This window comes from Cnephaeus nilssonii, assembly GCF_951640355.1.
Source record: "Cnephaeus nilssonii genome assembly, chromosome: 6".
In the NCBI taxonomy this organism is placed as follows: Eukaryota; Metazoa; Chordata; class Mammalia; order Chiroptera; family Vespertilionidae; genus Cnephaeus; species Cnephaeus nilssonii.
In genome coordinates, this window is record NC_137077.1 from 59,809,402 (window position 1) to 59,826,390 (window position 16,989).

The window sequence follows — 16,989 nt, forward strand, 5'->3', positions numbered from 1 at the left end:
TTTGTTTATATAATTCATTCCAGTGTTTGATAATACCACAGGGAATATTTTCCTTATATAAAATTTTGAAGTTTTAAATATAATTTTAGTTTGCTTATTATAAAATAAAATCACCTATCAAAATTAAATAGTACAGAAATGTATAAAGTAAGAGACAAAAGTTCCTAGTCTCTCCCTACTTCTATCCCGCTATTCAAAGTACCTTGCTATTATCAGTTTGGTTTATATCCTTTCGGCATGTAAAAGCATACTAGCCCTAGCTGGTTTGGCTCAGTGGCTAGAGTGTCAGCCTGCGGACGGAAGGGTTCCGGGTTTGATTCCAGTCAAGGGCGCATGCCCGGGTTGTGGGCTCAATCCCCAGTATAGGGTGTGCAGGAGGCAGCCGATCAATGATTCTCTCTCATCATTGATGTTTCTATCTCTCTCTCTTCCTCTCCCTTCCTCTCTGAAATGAACAACAAAAAAATAATAATAAAAGCATACTAATTACAATGTATACATATAAATATTAGATGATACATTTTTATAATATATATTTAATATTAGCTAAATTATAGCACATATATTGATCTGGGGCTGTTTTTTCCACTTAATACATGGTAGAGTTTTTCGTGTCTGTGTATTTAGGTTTACTTCAATCTTTTAAATGATTTCCTAGTATTCCATAGCACAGTTATACAATAATTTAACTATTCTCCTATTAATGAGGTTATTTTTTCCTCAGATATTTAGTGTTATCATTTTCCATTTATTCTGGGTCCTCAAAACAAAAGGTCAGGTAGTGTTCAACAAGTTCTCTGACCTTTTATTTATGTTGAGGCTTAACAGATTATTTCAGAAGAAATTTCTGAAATGTTCCTGATTTACTACTCCAAACAAGCGGAATATGTGCTTTTTCTTTTCTTTCTTTTTTTTAATCCTCACCGGAAGATATTGTCCATTGATTGTTAGACAGGGTGGAAGGGAAAGGGTAAGGGGGAAGAGAGAGAAAAGAAAACACATTCATGTGAGAGTGACACATCAATTGGTTGCCTTCCGCACACACCCCAACCAGACTGGAGTTCAAACCTGCAACCCAGGTACATGCCCTTGAATGGGAATCAAACCCGCAACCCTACCGTGGGCAGGCGGACGCTAGCCACTGAGCCAAGCCAGCCAGGGCAATATGTGTTTTTTCGTACAACTTTGTCCTTGCTCTAAGTATTTGGGGGTGGAATTGCTGGACATATGGTAAGCCTATTTTTAATTTTTTAGGAACCTTCACACTGTTCTCCATACTGGCTATACCAACTTACATTCCCACAAGAGTGCACTATGGTTCCCTTTTTCCACATCCTTACCAACATTTATCTTATCTTTTTGATGAAAGCTGTTCTAACAGATATGAGTTGATATCTTATTGTGACTTTTTATTTGTCCTTTCCTGATGATTATTGATGTTGAGCATCTTTTTGTGTACCTGTTGGCCAGTTGTACATCTTCTTTGGGAAAATGTCCATTCAGGTCCTTTGCCCAATTTTAAGTGGATTAAGTTGTATGAGTCCCTTATACATTTTGCAATTGAGCTGTATAAGTTCCTATACATTTTATCAACTCCTTATCATACATATGGTTTGAAGATATTTTCTTCCATTCCACAGGTTGACCTTTTATTTATCCTTTCCCTTGCTACTTTCGAAATTCTCATTTCCTTTGGCCTTTTTGTTTTGTTTTGTTTTTATTTTCAAATCTTATTGTTGAAAGTATTACAGATGTGCTCTAAGTTTTAAAATAGCTAATTTTCTTCCTTTCCAAATGTTTATGCTTGCCTTAAATCTAGAATTTTAATTTGGAAATATCCCTTAGTTCTTTAGCTTTCTAGTAGCTATCTTCACAATATATAAAGGGCAAAGAATTGCCACATTTCATTTTTTTAAATTTATTAAATTTATTGGGTGACATTGGTCAACATGAACATATATGTTTCAAGCACATTTCATTTTTGAAGAATTTGAGATGCGAAACAACCCAAATGTAATTATTTTTAGTGAAAGTTACAAATATAATGGGTTACCAAAGGAGACTCAACTCTTTGGAAACTCTTAAAATCCAAATGAGTGTTAATTTCTAATTGGATTATTTAGGTTAATTTTAACCGAAAATATAGAGAGTTAAAATGTTCAATTCCTTTTCCCAGGAGCATTTCCCTGCTTCAACATGAAAGATCATTCTAGATCTCAAGGCACAGGAGATCAGTTAACTAAGATAAGTCTGACTGATTGGATTTTTTTAATTTCCTAAAACTTATGAAGATATCACTAAGACTAACCAAAGAAGACCTGCCTGATGAGAAAATTCAACAATGTCACAAAAAGGCACAACTTTTAAATGTTTATATCGAATTAATATTTTATTCTTACAAAAGTGAATGCTAACCATCATTTATGTATGAAATATTTACTTATTCATTTTCCATCTTTCAAAGGATAGAACATTACTTTTAATATTATATTATAGTACTCACCAAGTAATAAGCCTCTACCCAGAGGTTTTATTTCAGTAGTCACAGAAAGAAAAAAATCAGTGTCTGGTTTCAAATCCTAGCTCTAGACCAGTTGTGCAAACTTGCATATATCAGTACCTTAATTTCCTTATCTATAAAATGAGAATAAAAGACCTACATCATAAGGTTGCTGTACAGATTGAATGGGTTAATATACAGAAAGCATCAGGCATGTGTACCGACATGGCCTCAAACGACCACCATACTCAACAAGCAACTCAAAGCTATGTGACAGGCCTTCCAGCCTGGGCAGCAATCCATAGGGCGGCTTCCCAGCAAAGCAATCAGTCCTATAGACAGCAGAGTTATGGTGACTACAGCCAGTCCAGGGGACACTCCAGGCTATGGCCAGAGCACCTAGGGTTCTTACGTAAGGACAAACCCAGAACAGCTAAGGCACTCGGTCAGCTCCCCAGGGATATGGCTCAGCTGCTGGCTGTGGCAGTGGCCAGAGTTCTCATCTTTTGGGCAGCAGTCCTACCCTGGCTATGGCCAGCAGCCGGCTCCTAGCAGCACCTTGGGAAGTTACAGCAGCATTTCTCAGAGCGGCAACTACGGGCAGCCCCAGCGTGGGACGATGTTCAGCAGTCAGGCTGTGGTGGACAACAGCCTAGCTGTGGTGCACAGCAAAGCTCCCATAATCCTCCTCAGGGCTATGGACAGCAGGACCAGTACAAGAGTAGCAGTGGAGGTGGCAGAGGGGGTGGGTAGTAGAGGTAACTGTCGCCAAGATCAGCCCCCCATGAGGTGGCAGCAGTGGCAGTGGTTATCGAAATCAGGACCAGAGTGGTGGTGGTGGCAGTGCCACAGGAGAGGCCAGCAGGACCGTGGGGGACAAGGTCACGGCAGTAGCAGCGGTTACAACTGCAGCAAGGTGGCTGTGAACCAGAGGTCATGGAGGTGGCCATGGAGGCAGGGGTGGTGTGAGTGGAAATGACCGTGGTGGCTTCAATAAGTTTGGTGGGCCTCAGGGCCAAGGATGACATCATGATTCTGAACGGAATAATTCCGACAACAACAGCTTCTTTGTGCAAGGCATGGGCAAGATTACAAATAAGAAAACAGAACAGCCATGACTAATCTGAACACAGACAGGGAAATGGGCAAGATGAAGGGAGAGGCAATGGTATGACCCACTTTCTGCTAAGGCAGCTATCGACTGGTTTGGTGGTAAAGAATTCTCTGAGAATCCCTATCAAGGTCTCATTTGCTACTCAGTGAGCAGATTTCAGTCGGGGTGGTGGCAGTGGTCATGGAGGGCCAGGAGGACCCATGGGCCATGGAGACTATGGAGGTGGTGGCGGTAAAGGATAGCAGCGAGCTGGAGACTGGAAGTGTCCTAATCCTACATGTGAGAGTCTGAACTCCTCTTGGAGGAATGAATGCCACCGTGTAAGGCCCCTAAACTAGACGGCCCAGGAAGGAACCAGGATGCTCTCTGGTGGGGGTAGCTATGGAGATGGTCGCCGTGGTGGCAGAGGAGGCTATAATTAGGGCAGCTATCTAGGCCGAAGAAGGGACCATGGGGGCTCCGAGGTGGCCAGGGTGGTGTGGACCGAGATTACTTCAAGCAGATTGGCCTTGGCAAGATGGACTCCAGGGGTGACCACAGACAGGATTGCAGAAATGCCATATTAGCCTGTCTCCCGAGGTTCTGGAACAGGTTTTCTATACACAGTGTGACTCTCATTATTTTATAACCTTCCGACTCCTGACCACACACAGGATTTTTGTGACAGACTATGTAATTATAACCATATCTCTGGTTCCCATTAAACACCATTGTTTTAGAGAAAGAGAGGGAAGGAGGAAGGAGTGGAGGGAGGGAAGGAGGGAGGGAGGGAGGGAGGGAGGGAGGAAGGGAGGGAGGAAGGAAGGAGTGGAAGGAGGGAGGGAGGGAGGGAAAGAAAGATCAGAACAGTTCCTACTGGATAGTAACAATACATGTTCGTTATTGTTACTGTGTTTATTATCAGAAGACTATAAATTGGTCTATCTGACTTGTCCCAACCATGCCTCTGCTGCAGAATTAAAAAGTCATATTTAAAACTGAGAGTTAGTCAATTCAGGGAAGTCTTTTTTTAAAGCCAATTAAGTTTTCGTTTTTCTTTTAGAACAGATGAGGCCTTCTTTTCATAGACACGGATTTCCCCCTTTGTGATTCATTTACATTCTTAATTTGGAAAAAGCTGTTTAAAAATTTAGAGAGAAAATTTAAATATTTAACATTTAATTTAAACATTGAACATTCTAACTGTGCTATGAAGGGGAGAAAATAGAGTTTTCTTGAAATTTTTCACCATTTATAGCCATTTATAAAACCCCCTGCTTCCTAGCTTCTTTGGAGTGAAAACAGCCTTTCATATTTCTTAATATTCTTATGTTAAAAGATCAATAATAAAAATTATATATCACTGAAAAGGACCATGTTACTTTTTTATTAAATTTCTTATTTTTAAACTGAGCCTGGTGTAATAAAAAGATCCCTAAATGGGAGTCTGACTCTGCCCCTAAACTTACTGTATAATCTTGAGTAGTCACTTATGGTTGCGCTTCCATTCCTTCATTTAAAAAGGACACAGACTAGGTGGTTTCCATAAAATTATTCGATCTTATAACAATGACTCCCATCAACCTTCTTTCACTAGCATAGCTAAGAAACACAGAAACATACTGGCAATGTTGACCTTTATCTAAGCTCTGTGCTCTCTGAAAACAGAAGTGGTTGAGAAATCACCCCAGCTAAGTGCAAAAGACCACCCCGCTCACACATATCCCGAGATAAGACCTGTCTCCTTCCCCATGATTCTCATGGGACTCACTGATGACTCCCTTATTTATCTGCCTCTATAGAACCCAGGTCTCTCTCCTTTTCTTTAGGACAGATGCTTCTCATTAATGAGCATTTTCCCTATTGCAATCGCTGAATAAATTCACTTCCTTAATTGTCCGGGGCATTTTGTCTTTCACAATATTATTAAATTCCAAGGTTAGATTTCCAAAATGGGAAGGTAGAGCAGGGTGTAAAAAAACAATACTCAAGTCAAGGTTAACCTATGAGGACAACTTACTATAATATAATTGTTCCATGAACTTTTTAAGTGCAGAAATATTGATGACGTTGTGGAAATAATGTACAAATGAAGTTCTGACTCTTTTTTCTCTAGGTTTGGGTTGCTTTGTAAAAGGGAGGCAGGGGAGGAATTTCCTAAGTAAAGCTCATTTCCGTTCCCATTGCACTTGAAAGGGATTTCACTCAGAGAGTCTTTGTGATCTGGAAGTCCCCTGGGTCCTTTTGTGTTTGTGGTGCAAGATGGCACGCTGACAGCCTGGCCAGGGGCTGCTGTGGACTGACAGCTCCTCCTGGAGGGCGTAGGTAGGGGTCGACCGGCACTTTGACCTTGAAGGGACAGCTTCTTGAGGTCTGAAGGAGGACAGAGAGTCGAGTCCTTGGACAGTGTGCTGCTCTCTTGGTGGCACCTGTCAGGTAGAATTTAGCATTAAACGTGATATTCAGAATTGAATAGTAAGGAGCAAGGAGACACCAATGCCCCAACTACAGCAGCTTAAGACTCTGAAATGAATGTTTTCCCATAAAAGGAATGCTTAAGAGAAGGGGGTGACTTAATCTCACTTGCTTACACACTGACCCAGGGGAGATATGGCACAATTCTGCAGTATACTTTTCTGCTTTCAGAAATAAAATTCTACCCAATGTCATTTAAAGAAATACTTTCTATATCTAAAGAATTGTGCCTGTCCTTCACGAAGTCCAATATTTCCATTGAAAGGACTTTTCGTTCTACTTCTAAAACCTGGTTTTTCTTTCACTCTGCATTTCTAATGGATCCTATAAAGAAAAAAAAAACACAATTCATATGGAGATATGTTTTGGCAGCATAAATGAAAATGCCATGGTCATTACTGCTTGACTAGTTAAATAAGCCAACTCCTAAAACTAAACTGTATCCTTCATTTGAAATTCAATAACGCCCTTCATTACTAGTCTGATTAAAAAACAGTTCATTACTAAGTAAGAGTTCTAGAACCTTGAATTTGCACTTGTCAACCTCATGTTTATAAAACTAAGTTGCTAAAAGTCAAGTGTTATTCTAATGAGCTGATTATGTATCTCCAGGGAGAAAACAGCCACAAAGGGAAAAAAAGATGAGTGAAATGGGAAAGAGAACTCCAAAATCAAAAGTATGCACAAATCATTTCTCTCCTTTTCCCCTCTGCTTCAAAGACAGATAAACTCTTTGAGGCTGAAAATGTCAGGTTAAAAGTCACAGTCCAAAAAGCAACAGGCAGAATTGAACAGCTTCAGAAAAACCTGTTAGGTGTAAGTTCAGCTAGGAATAAAACGTACATATAGGCTACCATATTGATTCTATCAAGAAAAATGGTAAATTAGAAAAAAATGATTGATTTAAGAAACTCTTTAAAAGGATAAGAAAGTAGTTCAATAATATGAAAATGGAGTGTTTAGTTTCGTGGGAGCTAAAAACCTATCAAGTTGAAATAGATTATTAGATTAATATGTTAAAAATATAAGAAAAAATGTTGATGGATTAGAGATATATTGTGGGTGTAGAACTCAGAAGTCTCAATAATCCAGGAGTAATCTGACTACCTGGCCCAGGAATTCCCAAACCTTGGTAGCTAGCTCACAGGAGCATCTAGAGAGCTTCGAAAACCAGATTACTGAGTCCCATTGCTCCTATTAGTGCCTAGGGTGGAGTTCAGGAAACTCTCTATGAGCCCTAGAGAGATTCTGATGCAAGGCCAGGCTTGAAAAAACCATGAATTTTTGCCGTTATTCCAGGTGGGCTTTATTCCCACACTCCAAAGCCTTTGGGTTGTCTCCTCGCATAGCCTAACCAGCAGGCTGCGGAGAGCACAAACTAATCTCAAAGTAACAACACATAAGAGTGTCCCAGATTCCGGCTTATTCAAGCAAGTTCAAGCTCCATAGCCAATCTAACCTCAAACAGCAGGAGTGCTTGGAGAAATGAGCTCTCCTACTGAAATGACTCCCTAATCTTGTTTTAGATACTCAACTTTGTTAAGAAAGTTTTCTAAAAGTGTTTTGGTTTTATCTTTTTGTAAAAGGCAGACTAGTAGGCATATATGACTCTTTGATAATTGGGGTCCTTCTCAGCTTCAGGGTTATCTTCATTATCACAGTCTGGAACTGGAGCTGGTGAGTTGAATTGGAACAGCAGGCTTCCAAAGACAGAGGCCAAGGGGAGGGGGCATTCATGCCCCTCACTCCCTAAGATCTTCAATAGCCAGCACCCCCACTCCGAACAAGCCACCACGATAAATTTATATGCACACTACATAAAAACAGTGCATCCGTGCTACCAAAGGAAAAAGAGCTTCAAGCCACTCCAAGTAAACATACATTCTAAGTACATGTGTCACCTGATTCCCCTCTTTTATGGAATCTCTTCTATTGAAATTCTGGAACCATCACTGGCTCTAGGAAGGATCTGAAACCGGTCCAAATCCTTTTCCTTATATATTGATATATGCTTAAAATTCTACTAGTTTTCTTCTACTTCAGGCCAAGATGGAATAACTGGGACTAAACATACCTCCCACCTGAAACAACCAAAAACTAGGAAAATACACGAAGAAAGAAAAAAAAACAGCTTTTAAGACACTGGACATCAGACAACATAAGAGGGTGAGCTCTGAGTAGTGGGAAACAAGGTGAAAACTAACAGTTGCCCCAACATACTAACTTGAAAAAGTTTCCAGGCCATGGTGTAGCAAGGAGCGATAGCTAATAATTGTGGTCATGGTTTCACTGGTATATGTATAAGAAAAAAATGTATCAAATGGTGTGCTTTAAATAATACAGTTTATTGTGTGTCAAAGCCCTGGTCGGGTAGCTCAGTTGGTTAGAGCATCCTCCTGATATGCCAAGGTTGTGGGTTTGATCCCCAATCAGGGCACATACAAGAAGTAATCAATGAATGCATGAATGAGTGAAACAACAAATTGCGCTCTCTCTCTCTCTCTCTCTCTCTCTCTCGCTCTCTCGCTCTCTCGCTCTCTCTCTCTCTCTCTCCCCCTCCCCCCCTCAAAAATCAATCAATAAAAAAAAATTTAATCTGTTAAACAAAATTCTACTAATAGAGCTTTCCTTGAGCTTCTGGCTTTGATGCCAGTTAAAATGGAAATCCCAGGGAAGGGGGAACCAGTTTAAATTTGTATTATTAAGTTATCACATTGTGGTGTCAATCAAAACCCAAGTACAGAATTGTATAGGGAGAGCAAGGATGCGTACTAGGGAAGGCTAGAAAGAGGAATTCACGGAGAAGGGAGCAAGAGCACAGGATGGGAAATGCAAACAAACTTTGCAAGTGTGTTGTCAGCTAGAAACAACAGGGGTGGTTTTGCTGGAAAGTGTGGTGCTGTGTTTTAGTTGCCACAATGATGGGGAGTATTACTAGCATTTAGTGGGCAAGAGCCAGAGAAGCCAAGTCCTACACTGTGTGGGGCTGTTCTGCACAGCAAGGAAGAGTCCCACTCAAAATGCCAATAGCACCCCACTGAGAAACCCTAGAGCCGTGGTCGGCAAACTGCGGCTCGCGAGCCACATGCAGCTCTTTGGCCCCTTGAGTGTGGCTCTTCCACAAAATACCACGGCCTGGGCGAGTCTATTTTGAAGAAGTGGCGTTAGAAGAAGTTTAAAAAAATTGGCTCTCAAAAGAAATTTCAACCATTGTACTGTTGATATTTGGCTCTGTTGACTAATGAGTTTGCCGACCACTGCCCTAGAGGAAGGAATGTGGTTACACTGACTGTTGGTCCCTTCAACAATACCAGCATTACAAAGAGGTCTTGGGATGCACTCCGTGTCTTGGATGGCTTGCAATGCGAAACAGAACACTCATCAACCTTTCTTAGCCAGTAAGTTTTTCTGATGTTTCAGCTTCCAATGTAATCAAAACCTCCAAAGCCTTGAGAACCCTGACATGAATACAGAGATCATTTTTAAAGCTAACTCCTTAAACCCTAAAAACCTGTAAGAAAATTACAGTTACTATAACCAACTTTCTCTTCCAGAATAGTTGGTTGTAAAGTTAAAATGGTGTAAAGCAAATTGGTGATGTATTCCCAGTAGAAAAAAAGAATCTTCCTAAACCAAAAGTCAATTTTTGGTGAGAAAGGAAGTTATAATAATGAAATCTAGATTTAGAAGAGACCTTGTAGGTCATCTTGATAAAACAGCAAGAGAAGGTGAGGGTGAGGGACAGTGCAGTGGACCAAGGCCGCTTCTCGGCAGCCTATGTTACTGCGCAGTGTGGTACCACAGGTGTGTGAATACTCCCCACCCGGAGTTCACTTTTCCTTTGCAGCATTTTGCAGTGTTTTCCTATCCTGTCTTTCAAGGCCTCAACCCCCATTAATTTTCCACATGTATCTCTTGACTCACAGCTGTTAGAATGCTATGCTCCCCTCCTCCTCCTAATGTCTAGATACTGACTGTGTAACAGAATCACACTTTGAGTTATGAAGCTTAGGAAGTTCCTTTCTAAATTTATACCTGGACTTCTTTCCCACTGTGCAGACTGAAATTTCAAAGCCAGATGAACTTCTCCACCAGATGAGGCCCTCACGCTTAACCTGTGCAAACCAGTACTGGGCTTGAGCCCTCCTGACATCCTTATTTCTCTGAAAGGCATCGCCTTGCAGTCATCCCAGCTTGAAACCACAGTGGCTTATCTCTCCATCTCTCCTATGTTCCTTAAACCAACTGACAGTCTTGTAGCTTTTACTTCCCCAATCTCTCTCATCCATCCCTTTTTCTTTATTCCCACTACCACTAGCCCAATTCAGATTCTTATTGCTTCCCACCAACCTTTGGTCTCTCCCTGTGTCAGTCATTTTCAGCACAACTGTCAGGTTATTTTCTGTAAGAGTGATTTTTATCATGTTCTCTGGCTCAAAATTTTCAATAGTTTTCTCATGTCCTATGAAACGACATGTAAAATTTCCCCTGGATTTGTAAGGCCCTCCAAAATATGGGCCCAATTTTACCTCCTAACTTTATACTTAGTAATCATGGTGTATTTTTAAATCACACTAGGCTGCTTACCTTTCCTAATACATATTCCATTTTCCCCTGCCTCAATCTTAGCTTCTGCTGTTCTCTTCAACTGCAATAACTCCACCTCCATTTGCAATATCCTTCACAAACTATCGTCTGGCATCTTGATTCTTCCCAGAACTGAACATAATCCTTCCCCTCTTTTTTTAAAAAATATTTTATTGATTTTTTACAGAGAGGAAGGGAGAAGGATAGAGTTAGAAACATCGATGAGAGAGAAACATCGACCAGCTGCCTCCTGCACACCCCCTACTGGGGATATGCCCGCAACCAAGGTACATGCCCTTGACCAGAATCAAACCTGGGACCTCTCAGTCTGCAGGCCGACACTCTATCCACTGAGCCAAACCAGTGAAGGCAATCCTTCCCCTCTTTAAATCTCTTTGACAATTTGCTCAAACTCATTGATGACATATAGCATGTATCCATTGTATTATCTTTATTTATGCAAATATCATGTATCCCGGTTAGAATCAGCTTCTCAAAGACAGGAACTATGCTTTACTCTGTATTCACCACACACAACCAGCGCTCAATAAATGTTTTTTAATTTAATTGTAATCAATTATTTATTTTTTGGCATTTATATAATCTGTTGAAATGAGAAAAATTATACTTTACTATTTAACTAACCAGATTTGAATTTAAAGCAAGTTCTCTCAAAATACCTTCTTTATTATTACATATATGAGATAAACAGAACTCCAAAGCCATTAGTAGAGGAAAACCATTAAGAAAAATTTGAAATGGGAAATAAGTTTTGGTTAGCAAGTTAAAAACATACGCCAAACAACAATCTCACCCGACAGAGGATTCATCCAGACTTTTAGGCTCTTTGCCTCTCCATAAGACAGGGCCGTTATTCTCTTCCTTGACTAAAAGGAAAGAAAAGTTATTTGGTAGTTAATTACATAATTTGATTGAGTTTATAAAGAAGATGTAGTCACTGATTCTATGAGAGCTCATAAATTCTCACAAAACTTACAAGCACAAAATTATAAGCCGGGCACCATGATGAAACAAAAAGAGCTTTGGCTTTGACATTAAAGCCTGTGTGCTCAAATTCAGCACACCTTACAAGTTACTTTATTCCTCTGGCCTCAATATCTTCAGTAAAAATGAGGATAATTCTGTGAACGAAAATGGGATAATATGATGCCTGGCAGAGTAAGTATGCAATAACATTAGCTGAATTTAAAGTAAAACTCAAAGAACCAACCATAACTTACAACAAGAAAATTGTCATGTCCTTTCCATTATGTGAGTATATTTTGTTTGTTTATTTGGAGGGATAAATAATAATTTCTAATAAGTATCTAATAAGTAATCTCTAATAATAATATGTAATAACTAGAGGCCCGGTGCACGGATTCATGCACCGGAAGGGAGCCTCGGCCTGGCCTGCAGGGATTGGGCTGAAACTGGCAGTCCAACATCCCCCAAGGGGTCCCAGATTGCAAGAGGGCGCAGACCAGGCCGAGGGACCCACCACTGGGCCGGTTTCGGCCCAATCCCCAAAGGCCAGGCCGAGTGACCCCACCAGTGCACAAATCCATGTGCTGGGCCTCTAGTATGCATATAAGATCTTTGGTTAATCTTCTTCCCACTCTCCCACCACCCCCCTTCCCTCTGAGATTCATCATTCTGTTCCATGTCTCCATGCTTGTGCATTGAGCGTCTGCCCCCTGGCGGTCAATGTGCATCATAGCTACTGGTCAAATGGTCATTTAGGCTTTTATATGTATAGACTAGGGGCCGAGTGCATGAATTCATGCACCTTGAAAGGAACTGTGGGCTGCGAGGCTGCGGTGGACACAGGGGCGGGTCTCAGCCCATCCTCCGTGCCCCCGCCCGGTCCCTACCGCCATGGCCCCCAGTCTCCTGTCTGCCAGCAGCCCCACTCCTGCCACCGCCGCTCCCACGCATTGACAGCGCGGGCCCCACTCACACCCACTGACTGTGCAGAGCGATTGGGGCCGGCACCAGCAGGGGGTGTGAGCGGCACTGGTGCTGTCAGCAGGTGTGAGCAGCCGCTGCTGCCCCCATTGCCCCTCAGGAGCAGGAGGAGGTGGAGAAGCCCTCAGGGGAGATCGGGGCCAGCAGCCACCGCTCACACCTGCTGACGGTGCTGAGCAATCAGGGCCGGCACCAGGCGCCAGCAGCGGATGCGAGCAGCGGCTCCAGAACCAGCAGTGAGTGCAAGCGGGGCCAGCGCTGGCAGCAGGTGCGAGTGCCAGGCGGGACCACAGTGCACAGGAGCAAAGAATTTTCAGTAACCACCAGAGGCTCACCCCTATGACAGCGACTGGCGCCCCACCTTGATCTAGCACTCCCGCTCACCTACTCCATAATCCCACCTTGTGCTCTGCTGCCTGCTGCCAACACCCACCATATTCTGAGCGCCCCCTCTGATGGTCAGCGCACGTCATAGTGATCGGTTGTTTGGTTGTTCCGCCGTTCGGTCTATTTGCATATTAGGGTTTTATATATATAGATTATTGACTACTAGAGGCCCGGGTCGTGCACTGGTGGGGTCCCTCAGCCTGGCCTGCAGGATTCAGGCCAAAACCGGATCTCTGACATCCCCCGAAGGGTCCTGGATTGCGAGAGAGCAGTTCTCGAGTGACGTACCCTGGAATTGGGCTCTCTCCTCTTTGGTTCCGGGTGCATCACCCAAGAACTGCAGCTGCCAGTCAGTGCAGCTCAGCAGCTCCTGCATTGAGCGTCTGCCCCCTGGTGGTCATTGAGCGTCATAGCTACCGATCGGACGGTCAAACAGTCGGATGGTCACTTAGGCTTTTATATATATAGATAATAGTATCTGACAAGAACTAAATTTACATTTCCATAAGCTTCTGCAAGAGGTCAGCATTAGCCACACCTTTTGACCTCCCACAGAAACTCCATGTCCCCTGTCTGACCACCTCCCCATCCTTGTAGAAGAGGAGGCTGAGTCAAGGATGCACAAGCCATCCATACAGCAAGGGAGGGAAAGAGGGAAAGCCCAACAGAATTCCTTTCAGGGATTTCCCTGGCTCTTTTACACGTTTCCTTTCTTGGCTTGCTTGCTTCCCTTTCCTCCTCCCTCTCCGTTTTTCCAGTTTATTTTTCTTTTGAGATTAAACTTACATCAAATGAAATGCAAAATCTTAAGTGTACTTTCACTGAGTTTGACCCATTTCCTTTTGAACTGCTCTGTGTAACTCTTGTCTTTTACTCCTGTGGGTCTGAGAGAAGCTCAAGGCACCTCCATGCCTGAGAGAAAGAACCCTCTCGCAGTGGAGGCCCAGGGATGATGCTGGATGGCATCTGTAGGAAGATGGAGGGTGCAGGACGCTAAGGTTTGCTCTGGTCTAGGCCTAAGAGGTCAGCACAGCCCCCTTGACGTCCAGCATAGCTCATCCGAATTGAAAACCACCTGGGAACCTGAGGCAGTGGGTTTAATGATAAAAAGTGTTCTTCAGGAACCTGCAGCTGCAGGAGGTGACTTTGGAGAGGATCAGGGTATAGTGGTCATCTGTCATTTTGTCTTCCCAGGACCTTCCTTTTTTGAGGAACTGTCCTCTTCCTATAGTTACCACAGGTGCCGGTCCCGACTGCTACAGCTCCTTACATAAAAATAATGATGATTAAGCTTCAGTGCCTCTCACTTGCATGAGTTCCTTCCAAAGTCTTAGGAGAGACCCTAACCATGTGTTCAAATGTTTGTACAAAATGTGCAAAGGAAACACATTTTAATCACCATCATTTAAGACCACAGGCACTTCCCACTTCAGTTTCTCTTCAGTCTCACTTCCCCTTGTGGGGAGTGGCCACAGGCACTTTATATTTGTGATTTCTTCTGCCAGGTTTCTTTGGAGTGCTGCAGTCATTGTGCATGGTGTTCTAACTCTTTTTCTTAAAGAGGGATCTGCAAATTGTATCAGTTTTAATCCCTACAAAACCCAGATCTACCCCTGCCCTAGCCATAGCGGAATGGTCTAAGGATGCACTTCTAATCCAAACTGGCCGATCAATGTTTCCCCTTAGACTTGTGACCTTTGGACCTGAGAGGCAGAGCTAGGAGTCTTTTAAGCTGACTGGACCCTAAAAGAAGGTGTTCCCCCACAGACTATAAAGGCCCCTGCTTCCTAGTCTTCCATTATTTGGCTCTTCTGTTCCCCTTTTGATCCCCTAGCAATTTCAAAATCCTTCTGATGAATTCCCTTTGGCATTAAGATAGGCAGAATCCATTTTTTTCTACTTGCAAACTAAGAACCTTTACAATACATAACTGTTTAAGACCCCAATTGTCAAAGACACTTCTAATAGTAGGCATTTCAAAAATATAGGTACTAAATGTGACAGACCTTATGCCTCTGATTGGTGCTGGAATTAAGGACATAGCACAGGTGGCCCAGAGGTCAGACAGGTTGGAGCCTAGCTCTTGCTTCAGGACCACATATTACAGTGTCTAGGAGGAGAGCCACAGGGGTCCCAGCTACACAGCAATACCTACCCAGGGAACAAGCTGCTTAGAGAAGAACTAGCAACATAGAGCATATCCCTGATGGTATGCTGGGAAGCCTCAGAGACCACTAAGCCTTCTCTATTAGGAAGCGGTACTACCTAAACAACAACCTGGACCTAGCTTTATGTTGTCTTAAACCTGATCTCATCCAAGTTCACTAACCAAACTTGAACTTGCTCTTTTTTTGTATGAGGTCATTAAAAGGTTGTGACCAAACAACTGTGGTATCGATGTTCCTGCCTCTCTCTATGATAGCTTTAATTTTTTTTAAAAAAAATTTAAATATAATTTTATTGATTTCAGAGAGGAAGGGAGAGGGAGAGAGAAATGGAAACATCAATGATGAGAGAGAATCCTTGGTCGGCTGCCTCCTGCACATCCCCTACTGGGGATCGAGCCCACAACCTGGGCATGTGCCCTTGAACGGAATCGAATCCGGGACCCTTCAGTCCACAGGCCGACGCTCTATCCACTGAGCCACACCAGTTAAGGCTAGCTTTAAATTTTCATTTGTAACAGTGGTGTGGAGAATCTCAGGTTCATCTGTGCACTCCACTGAAAAATGAAGTATGGCCTTCTACAGTTGATGGAATGCCTGGTCTCCTGGAAGCCAATGACTAGAAGTTGGCAGGTATAAGGCAACAGTGACAAGAGAGCCTGACTACAGGTGATAGATAATAGAGTTATCAGCCAAGAATTCTCTAGTGTGCACACAGAAGCTGACACTCTTCTTAGTAGCTTATGTCGGAAGTCCTTCAGCCATTTAGCACAGTGTATATCTGATGGCATGTTCAGTAATGCTGGATGGCTGAGAGACAGTTTTAGAAACGACATTGCAAAAAGAATGCATCTGCTTTCTTAACTGCAAGAGGTTCGATTATATTTTTCAAACTCTATCTCTGTGCCAAGTTTATGTAAAAATCACACACTAAACCTGAGAGACTTATCAGTGCTCTGTTGTTTTAGTTTTATCCCACATCAGTGGTTTTAGAAAATAGCTGTTTTAGATTTAAAATAAAAATTACACACACACACACACACACACACACATAAAAAGTACAATTCAAAGTGTTAACTGTGGCCCATATAAGCACACATGTATATGATTGAGAAAAGCCTCTTTTTCTCAGAATCTCCAGAAAAATTGGGCCTGATTAGGAATCCCACTAAAAGTGTCATCAGGAAACTGAGAATTTTTATGATAAACTAGAGGCCCGGTGCACGAAATTCGTGCACGGAGGGGGGTTGTCCCTCAGCCCAGCCTGTACCCTTGCCAATATGGGACCCCTCAAGGGATGTCCGACTGCCCGTTTAGGCCCGATCCTGGTGGGATCGGGCCTAAACGGGCAGTCAGACACCCCTCTCACAATCCAGGACTGCTGGCTCCCAACTGCTTGCCTGCCTGCCTTCCTGATTGCCCCTAACCGCTTCTGCCTGCCAGCCTGATCACCCCCTAACCACTCTGCTGCCAGCCTGTTTGCCCCCAACTTCCCTCCTCTGCCGGCCTGGTTACCCCTAACTGCCCTCTCCTGCAGGGTTGATCACCTCCAACTGCCCTCCCTTGCAGGCCTGGTCCTTCTCAACTGCCCTCCCTTGCAGGCCGGGTGCCTCCCAACTGCCCTCTCCTGCTGGCCATCTTGTGGTGGCCATCTTGTGTCCACATGGGGGCAGGATCTTTGACCACATGGGGGCAGCTATATTGTCTGTTGCAGTGATGATCAATCTGCATATTACTCTTTTATTAGATAGGATAGAGGCCTGGTACAGGGGTGAGAGCCAGCTGGTTTGCCCTGAAGGGCGTCCCGGATCAGA

The 16,989-nt window shown here is 42.9% G+C and overlaps 1 protein-coding gene and 1 pseudogene across 2 annotated transcripts in view; one reads left to right on the plus strand and one right to left on the minus strand.

Annotated features, from left to right (window-relative positions):
- The window catches only part of LOC307100959 (uncharacterized protein C12orf56), a gene marked incomplete at its 3' end in the record, with an annotated part of 70,813 nt that overhangs the window by 27,219 nt on the left and 26,605 nt on the right, over positions 1 to 16,989 (minus strand). The window contains exons 3-4 of the mRNA XM_079773638.1: positions 11,470 to 11,542; positions 5,614 to 6,022 (exon numbers count right to left, since the gene is read on the minus strand). Coding sequence (XP_079629764.1) covers positions 5,614 to 6,022; positions 11,470 to 11,542 — 482 coding nt within the window. The remainder of the gene's footprint in view (positions 1 to 5,613; positions 6,023 to 11,469; positions 11,543 to 16,989) is intronic.
- LOC307101986 lies at positions 2,726 to 4,242 on the plus strand (annotated as a pseudogene). Its single transcript has 2 exons — positions 2,726 to 2,852; positions 2,939 to 4,242. The product of its transcript is annotated as an uncharacterized misc_RNA (transcript).